Raw genomic sequence first — 17,173 nt, 5'->3', positions numbered from 1 at the left:
GGTGTGCGCCAATACAAACACACCCATAACACACGTGTATCGATATATATTTGAACCTTGAATTTGGTATGTGAAGTTACCGCAATACCCTTGCAGCCTACCTGCATATCCACCTGCACTACCATCAATTCCGTCGCCGGCGAATTGACTGATGGAAATTGAATGCAGCTTCTTCTGTCAGACTTTACTGTTAGATGCTTGCGTCAAGATACTGTTGGCCGTGGAGGATATTGATTATGATACAGCAGGCCTCTCAACGGAATTCGGTTGTGAAGAGGAACCACTGCGTTTGCTCTCGTTCTCAATAATTCTAACTTTCATCTTCATCTTCATCTTCATCGTCTTCAGTTTTCTCATTCGCTTTGGTTAGGGTTTCGCGTGGCGTATCAGCTAATTTTGGACAGTATGGAGTTTATTCGTTCCTTTTTGGTACAGGATGAAGATGGAAGAGGAGAAGATGCCAAAACAAAACAAGAACAACAAAATTGGAAACAACTATATATATATAACATCGCAGTTTTGAGTTCCAATACAAATCACATACAAAAACGACAGCCAAAACACCAATTTATCAACACTTCCCATATACCTTAGCAAGTATTGATCCCATCCTTGCAATCCATAGTCAAGTTATAGAATGTTTCGACTCGATTTTTCGCCCGGTAGAACACTTCCGTGTCAACGGCAGCCCTCATGTAACCATCAAACTCAATAGGCCGTCCACGGTTGAGCTGCCGCGTCTCATTGTACCACTCGCTTGCGTTCCCCCACAAGTTCCGGTAGTCATCGAGCAAATGCACCTTGTAGTGCGACCGCAGTTTATCAAAGTAGTTGTAGAAAGGCTCGTTGGTAGCAATGTACAGATTCCTCCACGGCGCCACCAACCCTTGCAGCTTTGCGAGTATGGCATCTGGCGAGGTGTCTGCGTCGAGGTGCGGCCACTTCTCCCTGTTCTCAGCCTTCTCCCCGCGGACGACATGGACTCCATCGAAATCCCAGTCCATGCTTCCGCTGATCTCCGAGACGATATTCATAAGCCGCTTCGATTTCCAGATCGTGTGCCACGGCCGCTGGATGTACTTCCCCGCTGGGCCTTCGCACACTCTGTACCAATAATTATCCGGCTCAGGCGCGTCAAACTGCCGCCAAATAATCGTGCTTTTGTCTCGCCGCAGCTGCATCGGCGTCACTTTATAGCTTGCGACCTTTCTGACGGGAATCTTCGCCTTGTGAGTCTTGTCCCATCTCTTCCAATCCCGCATGAACTCACCTTCATCGACAATCGAAGCCGTCTCTTTCAAATGTTCGTAATCGAAGTAGAACCTGAAATCCTTGTCTTCCTCGTTCTTATTGCTCTGCATGTACGTCGACGCCAAGCAGATGCTCAAATCCATCACAAATGTTCGGTTCAAATACCGAGCCTCGCCGAGTGCACATTGAAAGCTCCAAAGATAATGGTTCATTCCTTTGCAATAGTCCCCACCCCTTGAGTAGTACAAATATCTTCCCTTCCTAAAAGCCGAATCCGACCCCAAAGTCGGGATCGTGTCGTTAATCTCGTCATCTTTAACCGCCGGAACCACCTTCCCTCTCGGACCACTCGGACGAATCCTCGGACGTCGAGCATTTAGCCCCGAATGCCACCGCCCTGCGTGGTCAACCTTGTAAACACAATCGTCGGTAAATCCCATCTTGAACCTCCGGAAATCCCGGTACCGCCTCCATGACTTCTCCTTCTTGTTCCTAAACCTCCAAGACACATCACACTCGTCCGGCGTAGATCCGGTAACCGGAGGCTGATAATCCAAGTATGTGATTGCCTTAAACACTCTCAGATTAAACTTCTGGATTGCAATCAAAACTCCAGGATCAGAACAGTTAATTACTGATGAATCCCCGCAGCTTGGTTTCGAGGTCGCATCTTTCAACAATTCCCCCTCTGATCTCTCCACAGTGGATTCGGTGATCGGTGTGATTGATGCCCCTGGCGATGCCACCGGAGCTAGAGCAATGTCCTCCCCGGTTTTCACCACCGACGTATCCACCTGGAATGTGGCGTTTTCTACGTCGGTGAAAACCATAGTCAGGGCTCTGGCAGACTCCCATGGATCAGGGGGTTGGTATGTGATGGCAATTACGGTGAAAATCAGCACAGAGAACACAAATACTGAGAAGCACACATTGCTAATGAGCTTTATCACGTTTTGCCCAAACGGATCCGTTGGGTTCAGTTCCTTCATCGAAGCAGAAACCCCAAAATTCCCAAATCGACCTCAGACTGAATTCATAAAACCCTAAATATGAAATTGAACTAAATAACAGACCTATGTGCTCTTCAAATCACGAATTCACAAATCTAATGTTCCGTAATCAGAAGCGAATCGGCGGAAAGGAAAATTTTAGGTCACTCACCAGTGATCGGAAATGCCGCTTTTGCCAGAGACAGAATAGACCATAACAACTCGGATCTTCCGCTTCAGTCGAAGCAAATTAAGAACCAAAATGCTAGCACAGATCAGATCTGGAGGCGAACTGACGGGGGATTTCGGTGCAGTTACTTATTGAGATTGACTTGAAGAAGGAAGAGCGCACAGACAGCGACAGTTGATGATGAGGCTATGGGAGATATTCTTCAAATTATATTACAACTAACTTAATTTAATATTAATTAATTACCATTTACATAATAAAGATATTAATTGGGCCCGGTCCAATAAAAATTAAATATTTTGGGCCCATCCATAAATTTTACAATTATCTAGTGATTAGGCTCTCAAAATAATTAGATATTGCAAAAGATGAATGTTTCCAAGATGATCGCATCACAATTCACAGCAAGAAAGTGTTACATTGAAAAGGAACCAAAAAACGATCTAAAAAAGGATCAACCAAATCCTATCCTCTATTTTGCTGTCCTAACATTCTTTCTATTCACAAAAAAGAATGTAAGAATCAAAGAATGATTTACAAGCTCTACAAGGCAAACTGGAGTGCATGAATGACCTTACAGATGTGAGCTGTGGGCGAGATATCGGCTGTTGCTACGGGAGAGATTACTTCCGACCGGCGTCGAGGCCCGCGAAAGGAAGTCGAGTCTTATCCGGCGTTTACTCTTCGGAGATAAGTGTACTTGCTCCAATGCATGTGACTGAAGGCCTGTAGGATAATCTCTCAGGCAGCCGATTCTAGGTCCGGCGCCGGTGCTCCATTTGCAAGACAATTGCTTCCCTAATTGGTACGACGTCGTCTCTTTGTGCGAGTTGATTCTCTGCAAAATCGAGTCCTCTGTAATAGTCTCTTCTTGAGATTCATCATGTTCTTCATGCATGTCTTCCTGTAGCTTTGAGGTTGATGATGGATAATGTTCGGTTATGGGGCTGGGGCTGTCCAAGGGCGAATCGAGGTGGAAAATTCCTGCGCTTGATACAGCAACTTCTTCGTTCTTCATGTTCTCGACTAATTTGTCTTTGCTGGGTATCTGAAGAACAGCCAGTTTACTTGTTTTTAACTTGGGATGTTTTACAACAGTGGTGTTGTTTTCTTCTTCCCACGAGTCGACCCTTTTGGATGTGGAGTTTATAGTATCGGTTTCTTCGTGATCCAGGTGGTCTGTAACCAACAGATCATCTTCAGAGGAGTTGTTTCTGATATGCTTTCCGAATGATTTGTCGTCTTCATCATCGATAGAATCAAGCTGGTCGAAAAGAGAGAAAATGATTGAGCACAAAAGCTTTTTACCAGCTGGATAATTAAGAACTGCTGAGATAATCTAACTAGTTTAGTTTAATGTATGTATGTACCTTAACATCGGTGAGATCAACGTTGTTCTCCCGAAGAAATGAAATGAAGTCTTGAAAATTTTCGGGTGTGGGGCGATAGTGACCGCTGTGAGGCCATACTGCCTGCAGCAATCCGAATAGATGTTAACAATAGAGCCTCGGGTAATTAGCAACTAAGTCGATGCTTCGACATTAAGAAGAGGAAATGCAAGAATAACAAATCCGATATATACCTTCAAGACACCTTTTTCGGCGACTATCCTCCCAGCAGCTAATGTTGCTCCTCCAGACAAGAAGCTCGAGTGCTGAAACAAACCCCTCTTCTTCTTCCCGACATATAAGGTCCGAGAGGTGCTGAGGACGAATATCCATTTAGAACCCTTCTGGTCGCTAGCAGTATCCAGAAGCTCCCCGGTTTCCTTGTAGAAGAGCTTTCCATCCTCCAATCCAACTTCGTAGGCCTTTCTCTCCATCTGCAGACGTAAAATGAAGAAATTATTGATAAGAAAAACTTTTGGGAAATGTTCTGAGAGAACCATATGTGATAGGGACACAAACCGGCCCAAGATATTTGATGCACTGTTGTTGAAGCTTCGAGCGAGCACATTTCTCCACAAGATTGACTTCTTTCCCTTCCCCTATGTCGAGCCTGCACGAAAGTACATTCATTTCTCATCATCGCAAATAAATAAGGCTATCAATCCTCAAGAAATTGCAAATTCTTTAAGCATTTTACCAGTAGAAGAAAGGCTCTCTGCTTTGAGAATTCAGCCACTTCACATAATAGAAATGTAGATTGTGGCCGTAGCGATGTCGTGGATCAATCTGTTTAACATCATTGGAGTAATCAGAACCGTCCCCGAATATTAACAAAGTTTGAAAAGTGAAAGAGACTTATACTTACAGCTTCAAGCCAATGCTGCAATGCAAGTTTCTGGGCTTTTCCATTCTTTGATAAGCCTTTTCCAACCTGCAACACAAAAGATAAGTATGTTTAGTTACCAAACTCCCTTGCATATACAGACATGTATATTGTTATGTAATGGTTTAGCTTGTGATTACCTTTGCAGCCCTTGTTCTTGCTCGTGACCACCGTGAAATGGCAGTCTCGTGTTTCTGAATATCAAAAAAAGAAATCGAACTATGCTTTAGTTCAGCAAAATCTATTAACTTCCACCAACTCTGCTCAATGAGCACTGCACAATCAGCCAACTTTCTTCTAGTCCGGAAACTCTTGTAAACCTTCTGCAACTTAATAGCAGCTTCATGTTTTGGGCTGGTTGGATCGGAAACAGGGGAGCTGGGAATTTTCCCTGTCAAGCTGCCGGAGCAAGACAATAGGCTCGATGACTCCTCAGACCTACATTCATATTCAGATGGAACTTGGATGAATCTTCGGCTTTGAGTTTGGCTCGGTCTGGACGGAACAGATCCGCCCTTGACGCTGGGGGATCGAGATTGATCACTTCCCTTTTGGTTGAAAGAATCCAAACCATTCTCTAGATCACACACAAGCCCAAAGGGCGACGAGAAATTTACACCCATGCAATTCTGAAATCGATGGAAACAACTTTTAGAGACCTTGGATGCCAATAATGTAGCAACAATTACTCAAAATAGGGCTGGAAATCAAGATGGAACCATATAACAAATATTTGGGCAGAACCTAAATTTCAATTCGACACAGCACAAGAACTTATATCAGCAACAATGGATTGAGTTTCCACGGTGCAAAATAAGCAGTACAGATGCAGCAAAATGGAAATACAAAACGACCTCCGATTCAATTCCCCGCACGCGAATTATGCCATAGAAAAGTTTACACAGTTTCAAATGATACAATCGCATCAACAGGCAATACGCACACCAGTAGAACACACAGAATGCCCAGGCAATCGAAACCCCTAATCATAAACCCTAACCGCGATTCCCCTCACAATTCACATTCTATCAAATGACAATTCGCGAACAGACAATCACACGAAAACAACGAGTCAGAATCAAACGTATAATCACAGAATCGCCAAAATAAGTAAACAAATTACCAGAATGCACGAACTACAGCCGGAAAGGGAGGATGCCGGAATAAAAACAGAGTCAATCGCTAAGGATTGAGCATTAACTTCTTTATGAGCAGAAATTAGAGCACAATTCAGCCGATAGCAAAAACGTTCCTCAATTCCCGCTTCTCTGTTTTCTTCCGTCTCAAAATTTTGTAACCTATTATTCTCTTCTTCTTCCCTCGACGGCTGACCAAAACTGAATATATATACACATGTACATACATGAACATATACATATGAATATGATACCAAGGTGGCTAAGCTGTACAGAGAGGTGGGGGTGGGACAGGCGGCCTGGGGTGGGGTGGCGTGGGGTGGGTGGAGAAAGATAAGCACGTGGAAGAGGATATTCAAGGACAAAGTGAGGTACTTTTCCATTTTCACTGTACATTTATTGTTATTATATTATATCCATACACACTATATATATATATATCTCCATGCAAGGTGTACGTATATGTACACGTATATACGTATACTATACGTATAGTATATACATTTATTCTTCTTCTTCCCTCAATTGCAATTATAATATTGGGATAATTACTTTAGATAATTTTTAAATTAAATATTTAATTATAATCAATTACAGTGGAAGAGCCTCATCAATTTGGAATAATTATTCTATTGACATTAATAATATTTTAGAAAATTCGAATAATTTGAAACAAGTTGAGTTACAGTATATTTATAATTTGTGCAAGTTACAATTGACTATTTTTATTTATAATTGAACAATTAATTGTACATGTTTTAATAATTTATTAAAAAAATACATATTTATTAAATAAAACTTGAATAGGTATAAATTATAATAAAATGTATGATTAAAAAATATATTACAAACTGTAGTAATTACAATGTAAGTATTAATGTGAAAGTGAATTTGTGATGTTGATTAAATTGTAAGTGCAAAACTTTTGATGATTTTTATATATAAATTAGTATTGGTTTAGTAAAGATTAATATCAATAACAATTGTATTTACATATTCTATGAAAATGTGTTAAATTTTATTTTATTGCATAATTATTACGACTTATCATAAAAAAAAATAAATAAATACTCATTAGTCGCTTTTGAAAGGAACCCTTTGGGCTTTTATTGCAAGTGTATAATTACTTTTACTAAAAAAAAAAATTTGACATTTGACTGACAAAAATGGTAAAAATAGTACTTTGAAATGAGGAGAAAGTATTTTTTTTATATTAAATACTTCATCAGTTTTGACAAGGGAAAATATTCCTTTATTTTTTTAGTTGATTAAAAAATAATAATATTTTATAGATAGTAAAAATATGTAGATAATTTTAATATTTGTTTTTTCATTGCAAATACAATTAAAAAATAAAAAAATGGTAAAAAGTAATATGAATTATGACGATATAGAGTATTTATTATATTTAATTTATCTATTTAAATAATAAATAAATAGTAGCAATGAATCATCACCAATTATAATCACAAATATATTTTAAAAACAAAATTATTTAAATAAAATTAGATAGATCCAATGTCAAAGTGATTTGGAATATAATTGTAATTTATACATTTGTATAAATTATACTCCCTTCGTCCACTTACAATATTTAAATATTTCTATTTTGGGACGTCATATTAGAAAGTTAATATTTCATTAAATACCCTACTAAATACAAAAATGTCATTACACTACTTTTAACTACTTGGACGGAGAGAGTACTCTATTCAACTTTTTATACATGACAAGATGTTAATGACATTAACACTTTAATTGCATATATATATATATATATTTTTATTAGAAATTAAAAATACTTGCATAATTTCTTGTTTATCTTGATTTTTTTAAAAACTTCTTCTAATATACATATATATAAATATATTTATTGTTTCTTATATAAATAATATCATATTATTATTATTATTATTATTAGGGGATACGAAACTTGGACGAAAGTTCTTATAATGGGTCCACAAAGTTGACAAAGTTATAAATAATCTAATAAACAAAAGGACATGTTCACGTAACAAATAACACTTCACTATATATACAACAAGTACAAGGTGTTACACCCACACACATTATTATATATAATTTTTTTTTAAAAAAAATTTAATCTAAGTATCACATTACAATATGTTTCTTTACCCCAATTTTTCCAAATTTTATTATTTGAATTCTGTCGAAAAAAAATATATTTTTTCATCTCACAAAACATTCCATCAAACATTATTTTAATATTAAACTCAACCAAAAGAGACATACCCTAGATGTCTCCTCTGCGTGGATCATCGGAAGAATAATTTGTATAATTAGTGCAAATAATAATGTTTATTTAATTAATGTTTGCCAGCTATATCCTAACAGGAAATAAATTGGAGATCTCTTGATCCCCTAATAAATTACTATATTGCAATTTTAAAAGAATAAATTATCCCCAAATCAGAACTACACTGCATTATTCAATAGATAAACTAAGATGGAATTTTAAATGGGGCATTTTTAAAATATTAATCAACCACTGATATATTATTGGGGGATTTATCCCCCAAATAACAACAACAACAATAATAATTTTTTGAATTTTATTTTATTTTTCATAAAAGATGTCCTCTAATATTTTTTTTAAATATTAAATCAAATATTTATTTTAGATCCAAAAAAAATACTTTCAAATATTTATCAATATTTTACTGGCTAAAACATATATTTCTTTCGTTCGGTTTTAAAAGTTTCATTTACATTTTAAGTCATTGCGCTTAATATTAAAAACATATTTATATTTGTATAGTAATTTTTTGTGTAAATGTCTTGTTATTAGTATTATAAAACACTAATAGATGTATTTTTTAAATTTTTTCTTAATTTGTACTGCATTTTAATATAATAATTAATATTAAAATATTAACACGTAAAAAATAAATGAGACACTTATAGTTGGACGAAGGTAATATATAATTATGTTTACTTTCGATTTTTTAAAAACTACTTATTATGTACTCCATCCGTCCCATGTAATATGAGCTTATTACTGTAGACACGAGAATTTAAGTAAAATATAATTAGTAAGTAATTAAGAAATATATTAGTAAAAATAATTATAGATTAAGATAACTAAATAGTTTAATTAAAATTTAAAAAAATTATAAAATATAAATTCAAAATATGATTAAAGTGTATAATCACATTTCCAAAAGAGAAAATAAAAAATTATGTGAGACGGACGAAAATAGAAAATATGAACAAATTACGTGAAACGGGGAGAGTAGTACATTTTAATGAAAATATATTACACAGTCACAATTTAAATAAAAATTCAAAACATACTTAAAATTCTCAGAAGTTCTGTAGAAGGGATTGACATCACTATAAATAAATTGATCGCATATAATACAATGTCATATAATATAATGTTTATATAATGTACATTATTACTCCATCTGTCATGCAAATGTGCGCTTATTTAATCGAGCACGATTTTAAATAAAAGTGATTAATAATAATTACTTTTTTTATAGTAAAAAAAAAGTAAAAAAATGTAATAATTTTTTACTTAAAAAAAATGATAATATTTTTCAATGACAATTTATAAAAAAAAATATATAAATTTAAATGACAGATAAAGTATTAAACACAGTAAATATATTCATACAACATATTTGTACATATAAATGGACAATATATATTTTCAAATAGCAAAATATGTCTCGTTAAATGAAAACATGTTACTTCCCTATATTTTTAGGTGGTTAAAGCAAATTAGCACGATATTGATTTTTTTAATATATTATAAACAATGTGCAATTCATATATATATATATTTATAATAATTTAAAATTTAAAATTGAGTTTTTTTTAAAGAAGGGATGTAGTGTCACGCATCAAGCATTATCTCAAATGATAATCAACTAAAATATTTAATACTGCAAAATATCACTAATAAATTTTAATTGCCAGCAATGCTCATGTGTAATAAATACATTCCATGAATTAAGTGATAAAAATATTTTATAATTATTTTTTTAAAAATAAAAGACAGCGTGGATGAAGATATTGCCACACCACATTGGCCAGATGGGCCGTACGATCTGATCTGCCGTACAGGCCTCTATGTTTGTTCCACGTGTGATCACCTTATTTGTCGGCGCCGCGCAAATTTAAGACCTCGCAAAGAACTTTCGGGGTGAGTTTGTTTGGAGATTTTTCATTCCATTTTTTTTTTCTAAAAATATCAAATTTAATATATATTTTTTATTTTTTATATTATACTAATAATCAATTTTACATTCAAAATATCACATCAACGTCTATTTATATCATATTATACAACTATTCAAATTCAAAATTTTTATTTTTTAAATTTCAACACAAAATCCAATCTCCCGAACAAACACACCCTTCGAGTGTATGTTTAGCTGTGTTTATTTATTTATTTTCACTATACATTTTATTAATACAAAAAATGATTCATAAAATAAAATTGGCATAAAGATATGGAACAAATAAATAAATAAATAAGCCTAAAGGCAAAGGCGACACGTCATAAGGTGTTGAATAAATTTAGTATGGGAAGGCGACAGAAGTGCATGATGCAGCGTCGCTGGCACATTAAAGTCGCATTCCTGACTTAACAACTACTTCAATATTAGTATATTGCGCCAAAAACGCGCTTTCTCCACCGACTTGGATGGCATGTACTCCATGGTACAACCCCACAAAGCATTGACCTATGTTTCCGTTTGTTGGATTAATCGACGAAAAGGACAAAAACACATAAAAAGTGCATAAAGGTTAATTCGAACTTGAAATTCAATATATATATTCTTTTGTGTACTGAAAATTCAAAGTCATCCTTTTATTTTCACATAACATTGACTTCACTGGAATTTGTTCTCTTTATTTATTTATTTATCATGCAATTCTCATAATTATATATAAAATACATATATAATTTTTTCATAAAATATATACAGAAAAGTCCAAAAAAGAAGACAAGGTTGATTTTCCAAACGAGTATAATATTTGTTTTTAAAACTGACTTTAATGTGGATTTTGGTGGTGTGACAAGATTTGGGAAATCGCAAATCATACTCCCTCCGTTCCATATAATATGAGTGTATTACTGTAGATACGAGAATTTATGTAAAGTATAATTAGTAAGTAATTAAAAAGTGTATTAGTAAAAATAATTATTATTCAGTAAAAATAATTATAAATTAAGATTAAAATAAGTAAATAGTTTAATTAAAATTAAAAAAATTATAAAATTTAAAATACGATTAAAGTACATAATTATATTTTCAAAAATAGAAAAAACAAATAACGAGAGATAAATGAAAATAAAAAATAGGAACAAATTACGTGAAAATAGGAAGAACTGTACAAGCAGCGTGCCCCAATCAGTTGACCTTTTTTTCTCCCGCCACGTCATCAACACATTTCCATTGTCAACGCGAGCGAGAAGAGAAGTCGCTGTGGGATACGAGTGAGGTGATCACGCTCAAATCAATCCAAACCATCCATTATCCCACAATCCAACGGCTGTAACTAAATCTACGGACTACGCATCGGTTTAAGTACCAAATAGAGCTTGAAAAAGAAGCGCATTCCAAAAATTCAATTCGGTAAAAAAAAAAATAAAATTGTGTTTAGATTTCTAAAAATAAATTCAAAACATTTTGTATTATGTCTAACTCCATCCAATTTATTAAAATTAATATTTAAATTTTAATATATTTATGTATATATTAACTAATAAAATAATAATAAATATTAAAGTATTGCTTAACTGTAAAATTTTTCTTTTAACTCTGGCATAAAATTTAAATTTTAAAAAAATGTATCTATTAGGCCCGCTTCCAAACTTATTAAGAGTGTGTTTGTTCAGAGGTTTGGATAAATTTTAAATTTGAATATTTGTATAATGTGATATAAATAGGTGTTGATACGATGTTATGTAAAATTGATTTTTAGTATAATATAAAAAATAAAAAGTAAGTGTTTTGATTTGATATTTTTAGGAAGAAAAAATATGATGAATAGTAGATTTAAAATCCAATCCCCAAACAAATATATTGGTTTAACTCCCGATTTATAAATAATTAAATAAATAATATGTATTCTAATAATTTAAATTTTTAAATAAAATAATAGTATCAAATCCTTAGGTTTCTACAGATAGTAAAGAAAATATTTTAAATTAAATACTATGAAATATTACATTAGTTGCTTGCAACTCCGTTTAGGAATTTTGAAAAAATTAAAAAAAAAAAAAAGCAAAAGAATTAATATTTAATACAAAAATTTATGAAAAAATAAAATAAAATAGATATAATATTTTTTAAAAATTAAATAATATCAAAAGCTGAACCTATGAACAGCAGTCAAAGAGCAGCTTGCTTGCACACATATGGTGTTAGTCAACCCATGTATTCTATTTCTACCAAGAGATGAGATGTCGTCAAAAGTCAATCCACCATGCCTTAAACTTTTAATACCACTGGCACACCACATTGATTCAATACTGTCAACATGAACTTTCTGTAATATATATATATATACACACTGTAACGTATTCTTCCGTCCCAAACATTCTGCAATATTTTTTTTTTCTTTGTCCCAAACTCACTCCAATATTTTCAAATTTAAAAATATTAATAATATTTTTATACATATATTAATATACACTTTACTTTATCTCATCACATCACTTAAATAAAAAAACAAATAATTATTTCTCACTCCAATCACATCACTTAATATCCAAATTATTTCAAATTATCATATTTAATACTTCCCACCTAAATTTCCGTGTCAAACACAAATGTTACACGATGTTTGGGACGACGGAGGAAGTAATTCACACACCAACTCAGCAGTAGTCAGCAGTGTGAGTTTCCACAAATTTATGCAGCGGCACAATTGCCCTTTCCAGCCCAGACCTATTGACTTCACATTTTCTCCTAAATTAAATTAAAGCACCACTCAACAATAATATTACATAAACTTTCACCGGTTCCAATTTGGGCCAAAATAAGACAAGATCGACACGCTGTCGTCCTAGCCTGCACTAGCGCTAGTACTAGCAGCCACATGCATTCATGTTTCACACTGCCACTGCCAACACACAACTCATTTCATATCATATCATATCGTGCATCTAATTGCTTCAATTTTATATGCACCAATTCACTACAACCAATCCATCTCAGAGTTCAGTTCATAAACACCACACTTGGAAATTCTTAAATGTCACAATCAACCCTTCATGTATTTCACACAAACCACTAATGAAAATTTCAAATATATGTATATATATATATATCAATACCCATAAACAAGTACAACCTGAACCAAATAAAGTTATACAACCAATCAATGATTAGTCTAATCTACACTGATTTTGACAAGTAATGCAACTAACAAACAACCTCCCATGGGAAGTATTATTTGCCTGTTAACTACTAATTGCATGCAGAAACAAATTTTGTAATGAAACTTGACAAATAATAGGGCCAATGGTAGCAAATATTATTTCTTTAGATAGGAATAGGTCTCTATACCATCAAACAGGGGAGTAACATAATGCAATGAAATAAATATATATCAGAGATCACCTACTGATCAGGCTGGCATATTCAGTGATACCAGCAGCCAAGAATTCCCACAATTTTATTTCAAGATGTATGAAGCCAATCCTGCAGTTCCTAGACAATGAGCTGTTCTTTTTTTTTTTTTTTTTTTCACTCAACTAGGTATTGGTTTTAGGTAGTTCTAACTATTAATGAAGTCCCGACCTTACAATGCTTACTGCACCACATTCCGATTTCAGGATTACATGATTGGCAACAACACTTGCAAGATAATGGTTTGCAAGTGAATTAAGTTGCAGCGCAGAGATCAGAAACTCGGAACAAGGAATCAATGTGAAAATTTTTACTTAGGATGAAAGCTCCAAATCATAAGAACACATGGTGAATTAAACATGCAGCTTCAACAATAAGTTAGTGATGAATGCAATTATGGACTGCAGCACATATGTTATATGTATGATCCATCTAGAAAAAGTTGCATGATATCTAAGACTTCAAGTAAGAACACCTTACTCGAAATCATCTGTCGATTATAAGCACATTAAGCATCTGTAAATTCCTCGACAATTTTCAACATATCACCATGGACCTAGAACTACTTCATGATGATAGTGAATGAATAAATTAAGAATGTACGAGTTCTCTAATGAAGAATGTCGTCAGTTCATTCAGGGATTTTTGTGACTCCTATAGAACATGTAAATTTTCTCATTCATGGGAGAGATCAGTGATCTGAATTGGTAACTTGACGACATCACTAATGAAGAACCAATCTTCAATTGGAGGACAAGTAGTATCAATTATTAGCAATTAAAGCACACTTGGTAAGCAATGGTTGCATTTTTGCTCAACCTAAAATCATCGATTCATGAAGAATCACGCTGGATTCCACAGCACAACAACCAAACCATGCAGAGATTAGGGAATTATCACACAAAACAAGTCATGGAATCCAAAACCCTAACAGATGAAATAACTGAAGAGTGAACAGAGCAGAGTGCAATTCCACCAAAATGAATCAAGTTTGAAATTTCTTATTTCGATTTAAGCACCCAAACCTGATGAGAAGAAGTTCCAATTTGATTCGGAGTGAAAACAATGAGCTCAAAGGACGCAGCTTTTATGGTTGGGACAACAATTTAAATAGGGACCCTCATAGTATCAATTAATTACAATACGGTCCTGAAGGCCTGAATATATACATTTCGATCGAAACGATCGCTTCCTCTTAGCGCAAGATAAGTAGGGTCATGAGGCTGCCGATGATGTCGACCGGCCGCGGAAGATGTAGCGGAGGACGGTCCTGGCCGTCTGCAACTTCGGTATCGTCTTCGGGTAAGAGAATTCAGAAGGAGATGTCGGAGCTGAGTATGGACCCGCTGCCGGACTGCTCCGCCGGTCCCAAAGGCGACAATCTCTACCACTGGGTCGCCACTCTCTTCGGTCCCTCCGGTATTGTCCTATCGCCTCTGTAGCATATTCCATCTCTATATCTTCTGTGCTAACTAGTGGTTGTACCAACCGCAACATGAGTTGAACTCTGCCATTGCCACAGCAGCAGCGTTGTACTTAATCTTGTGCCTAGCAATAACTAACTTTATACATTTAGTCTTGATTCCTAAGGAAAAAGAGATTGTTCATGGTGTTCATAGTAGGTTTCTTAATTGTTGGTTTCTTTAGTTTTAGCCCTAAGTGAACCATTTTTAGGTGGATGATGCCTTTGGTGGTGATTTGTGGTGAAGGATGATGATCTGTTGTTAAGGTCACAAGAATTCAGCAATAGTGGTGCTTGTAATTATTGAGTAAGGCCATATTAGCATCTTTGCATCTGCCTGCAAATGGATATTTTGTGAGCCCAAAAATTCTATGAGATAGTTAGACTTTGAACCAGATTTTTCGAGTTTCTGGTATAGAGTATTATTTTCATGCTACTCATAAGAGTTTCTAACTTTACTTGTCTAGTGTTGTCGAACTTCTTGAACTTTGTTTGGGTTGTCGATTTTTCCAAGCATGGACTATGTAGCAATGGCAATAGCAATGCTAAAGTTATCTTCTGCATTTGAGTTTTCCTGCTTGTTAAATTTGTTCATGACCATATTGTTTCCTGTATGCATTACAATCCATCGTTGTAGGAAAACGATATCTGTTGTAGCGCACACGGATGTCTTGGAGAGAAATATTGAACAAGATTAATTCGTGCATTTCTATATGCTCGTTTTATGATGTTTAATTAAGTTAATGAGATAATATCTTCAGCGTCTTGTATGTCTGACTTTCCTCTTACATATTATTCTCTCTATTTTGTTGTCTTCTTTCTGAACAAACTTAAATGCGACATGTGATAAATGCCATGGATTCTATCTATCTTCTTCTTAATTATGCTGAGCTAATCCTTTTCATTTCATTTGCAGGGACGCCTTATGAAGGAGGCATATTTTTTCTTGATATAACATTCCCGGGAGAGTATCCATTCACAGCACCCAAGGTATTCATTGTTATATAGTCTTGTCAATGCAGAACTAAGTTGATTATCTGTGACTTACCGTTACCAAGTAACATATGGGTGATTTGCATTTGCGACGAAAGGCTCCTCTCTTGATTACCATGTTGAGATATTTGTCATTACCGTAGAGGATGCTACGGATATTTACTCTACTACATTACCCATAATTGTTATCATTTTACGGTTAAAGCATAGCTAAAAACTCTAAACCCACAACTGTGCATATGCAATAGACTATTTGTAGATTCATGGTCTTATGTATGCTCTTTAATGGGAATGGCCATAGGTAGATGATTTCTAGACAGGCCAGCCATCTTGTGTTCCTTTTTCTTTGTAAACACTTCGATGTTTGAGTATCTGCTATCTTATGCAGGTCATTTTTAAAACTCGAATCTACCATTGTAATGTTGATCCTGCCGGAAATGTTAGTCTGCAAATCCTGAAAGAAGGGTGGAGTCCAGCTCTAACTATCTCGAAAGTTCTGGTGGCGCTCAGATCAATATTTACCAACCCGGACCCCTGTGAGCACTTCATATCTTTAATGCAAACATTCTCTGCATTTCCGATCCTTAAAACGGGGTGTTTTCTTGATGCCTTGATGTGTTGTGAATTTACCAAAAGTCTGATATTCGGGTTATTGCAGACAAACCACTTATTCCAGGCATCGCCGAGTTATACTTGGCCGACAGGGCTAAACACGATGAAGTAGCTGCAGAGTGGACTCTACGATTCGCGAGGTGAATCCAATGCAGTTAAGGTCATGAAATGATGTTGTGCTATGTGCACGGGAAAATTTGTTTATTCAGATGGCACTTGGGAATCAAATGATCTGTCCTGAGGCATTGTTCCATATCCCTGATTGCTTTTGCCCTTGCTCTTGCTCAGCTTTGAAGTAATCAGCAACTTATTACAAGATATGTAGAGCTCTTGTTCCTGTGTTGTATTATTTGTTTCATCCAATGTTGTTACTAAGTTGCATAATCATCTTTGAGACCTTGTGATATGATGAAGAATTGCAGCCATTTGGTCATATTTTGTAATGTTATCATCCATTTGTGGCATTTGTGATTATTTTGAATGTAAACAGTTGGAGACTGGCGAAGATAAATATCACAAATTTAAAGGCTATGGAGGAACTCATGAATGGTAGTTGAAACACTCTTCCTTCCACCTACTTCTTCAACTACTCTTATGTACTGCCAAAATATCTCCTTTTTATTATTTCTGTGTAGGTGCAGGTGCTGGCCTCTACC

At 34.8% G+C, this 17,173-nt stretch overlaps 3 protein-coding genes across 4 annotated transcripts; 1 reads left to right on the top strand and 2 right to left on the bottom strand.

The window, feature by feature from the left end:
- Positions 1-489: 489 nt before the first annotated feature.
- LOC127251617 (uncharacterized) lies at positions 490-2,615 on the bottom strand. 2 transcript variants are annotated; one of them, XM_051275382.1, is made up of 2 exons: positions 2,413-2,615; positions 490-2,294 (listed from the first exon to the last, which is right to left on the bottom strand). In XM_051275382.1, the coding sequence occupies exon 2, from the start codon at positions 2,238-2,240 to the stop codon at positions 591-593; it is 1,650 nt and encodes a 549-aa protein (XP_051131339.1). In that variant the 5' UTR covers positions 2,241-2,294; positions 2,413-2,615; the 3' UTR covers positions 490-590. The 2 variants fall into 2 exon arrangements, with proteins under 2 accessions (XP_051131339.1, XP_051131338.1); XM_051275381.1 differs by having other exon boundaries at positions 490-2,278.
- Positions 2,616-2,794: 179 nt separating this feature from the next.
- On the bottom strand, positions 2,795-6,100 carry LOC127251615 (IQ domain-containing protein IQM2-like). Its single transcript, XM_051275380.1, has 8 exons — positions 5,825-6,100; positions 4,842-5,330; positions 4,684-4,749; positions 4,516-4,604; positions 4,338-4,428; positions 4,013-4,252; positions 3,801-3,902; positions 2,795-3,694 (listed from the first exon to the last, which is right to left on the bottom strand). The coding sequence occupies exons 2-8, from the start codon at positions 5,322-5,324 to the stop codon at positions 3,005-3,007; spliced, it is 1,761 nt and encodes a 586-aa protein (XP_051131337.1). The 5' UTR covers positions 5,325-5,330; positions 5,825-6,100; the 3' UTR covers positions 2,795-3,004.
- Positions 6,101-14,627: 8,527 nt separating this feature from the next.
- On the top strand, positions 14,628-16,981 carry LOC127251596 (constitutive photomorphogenesis protein 10). Its single transcript, XM_051275339.1, has 4 exons — positions 14,628-14,869; positions 15,829-15,902; positions 16,294-16,441; positions 16,564-16,981. Exons 1-4 carry the CDS (start codon positions 14,668-14,670, stop codon positions 16,659-16,661), a joined length of 522 nt encoding a protein of 173 aa, XP_051131296.1. The 5' UTR covers positions 14,628-14,667; the 3' UTR covers positions 16,662-16,981.
- Positions 16,982-17,173: the final 192 nt, after the last annotated feature.

This window comes from Andrographis paniculata, unplaced genomic scaffold (assembly GCF_009805555.1).
Source record: "Andrographis paniculata isolate CXL003 unplaced genomic scaffold, ASM980555v1 Contig45END, whole genome shotgun sequence".
In the NCBI taxonomy this organism is placed as follows: domain Eukaryota; kingdom Viridiplantae; phylum Streptophyta; class Magnoliopsida; order Lamiales; family Acanthaceae; genus Andrographis; species Andrographis paniculata.
The sequence above is the reverse complement of the archived record's forward strand: the minus strand, read 5'-3'. Positions and strand labels throughout refer to the sequence as shown.